Here is a 1,289-nt window from a genome sequence, read left to right on the forward strand (position 1 = left end):
AGGACTATCAGCACTTCTCATTCCTTTTTTTTTCCCCTCTCTTTCCTCCTCCAGAAGAGCATTCTCATTTCTTGTCCTTACGAAAATGTGTCCACCAAGTTCCTGGCCCCTTACACAACTTTTTGCAGAATTCATCAGAAAAGTGTAAGTATCTTTGTGAAGGGAGTGGGGGAAAATAATTGGAAGTGACTGTGAACTTTAACAGCTCCTCTTGGCTGCTCTTCCTCATAGGTGGCCTGTCCCATGTCTTTGTGTGTAAATTAGGTGAGAAAACATAAAATAGTTTCTAAAACTTCATCATGCTTAAGTTTAGCCTCCCCCAAAATAATCTCTGAGGTTCTTTAGATTGTTTTCTTGCAGGTGATTTCATTTCTGCTCACTTCAGGCCCCCCTGTAGAGCAATGTGTGAATTATGTGTCAAAAACCAGGGTAAAAATAAGAGGATCCAGGCACTGAGCTCTTCACCTCTTGAGTTTAATAAACCACCCTGGTTTCTTGCAGCTCTTTGCTCCCATGTCCTGAATTTGTTTGTCCTTGATATTTCCTGTATGAATTTCTGTTAATGGGGCTGGAATTGTGTTGCCTGAACTCATCCTGACCTGGTGGGAACATAGAGACCAGAAGGTCCAGCTTGTATGTAAAAAATAAATCAATGACCTGAACTTCTCCCTCATCTCCAAGTTGTCCTGCTCATTCTGCTAGATCATCTTCTGACTGACCTGTGGGACACAAGGGCTGACTGACCTGAAGTGTCACTTGTGCCCTGAAGAGCAGGGCATGACTTGGTTTTGCTGGGGTGTAGTCTGGGATTTAGCTGAACTCTTGGAGTCATAGGATTGTTTTGGTTGGAAAAGACCCTTAAGATCCTCCACTCCAGCCATTAACCCAGCCCTGCCCAGGCAACCCCTGCCCCGTGTCCCTCAGCACCATCTCCAGGGCTTGGAAACCCCCCCAGGGATGGGGACTCCCCCCCTGCCCTGGGCAGCCTGGGCCAGGCCCTGACAACCCTTGCCAGGGAGAAATTGTTCCCCAGATCCAACCTCAACCTCCCCTGGCACAACTTGAGGCTGTTCCCTCTTGTCCTGTCGCTTGTTTCTGGGGAGCAGAGCCCGACCCCCCTGGCTCCAACCTCCTCTCAGCAGCTGCAGAGCCAGCAGGTCTCCCCTCAGCCTCCTTTGCTCCAGGCTGGACACCCCCAGCTCCCTCAGCTGCTCCTCACAAGTTCTCCAGCCCCTTCTCCTTCTGCTCCAGCCCCTTCCCCAGCTCCCTTGCCGTTCCCTGGACACGCT

At 50.0% G+C, this 1,289-nt stretch overlaps 1 protein-coding gene across 1 annotated transcript in view; it reads left to right on the top strand.

Annotated features, from left to right (window-relative positions):
• PAAF1 (proteasomal ATPase-associated factor 1) overlaps positions 1 to 1,289 on the top strand; it is a gene marked incomplete at its 5' end in the record, with an annotated part of 12,297 nt that overhangs the window by 1,259 nt on the left and 9,749 nt on the right. The window contains one exon of the mRNA XM_009997985.1: positions 55 to 144. Coding sequence (XP_009996287.1) covers positions 55 to 144 — 90 coding nt within the window. The remainder of the gene's footprint in view (positions 1 to 54; positions 145 to 1,289) is intronic.

Source organism: Chaetura pelagica, unplaced genomic scaffold (assembly GCF_000747805.2).
Source record: "Chaetura pelagica isolate M959 unplaced genomic scaffold, ChaPel_1.0 scaffold555, whole genome shotgun sequence".
Taxonomy (NCBI): Eukaryota; Metazoa; Chordata; class Aves; order Apodiformes; family Apodidae; genus Chaetura; species Chaetura pelagica.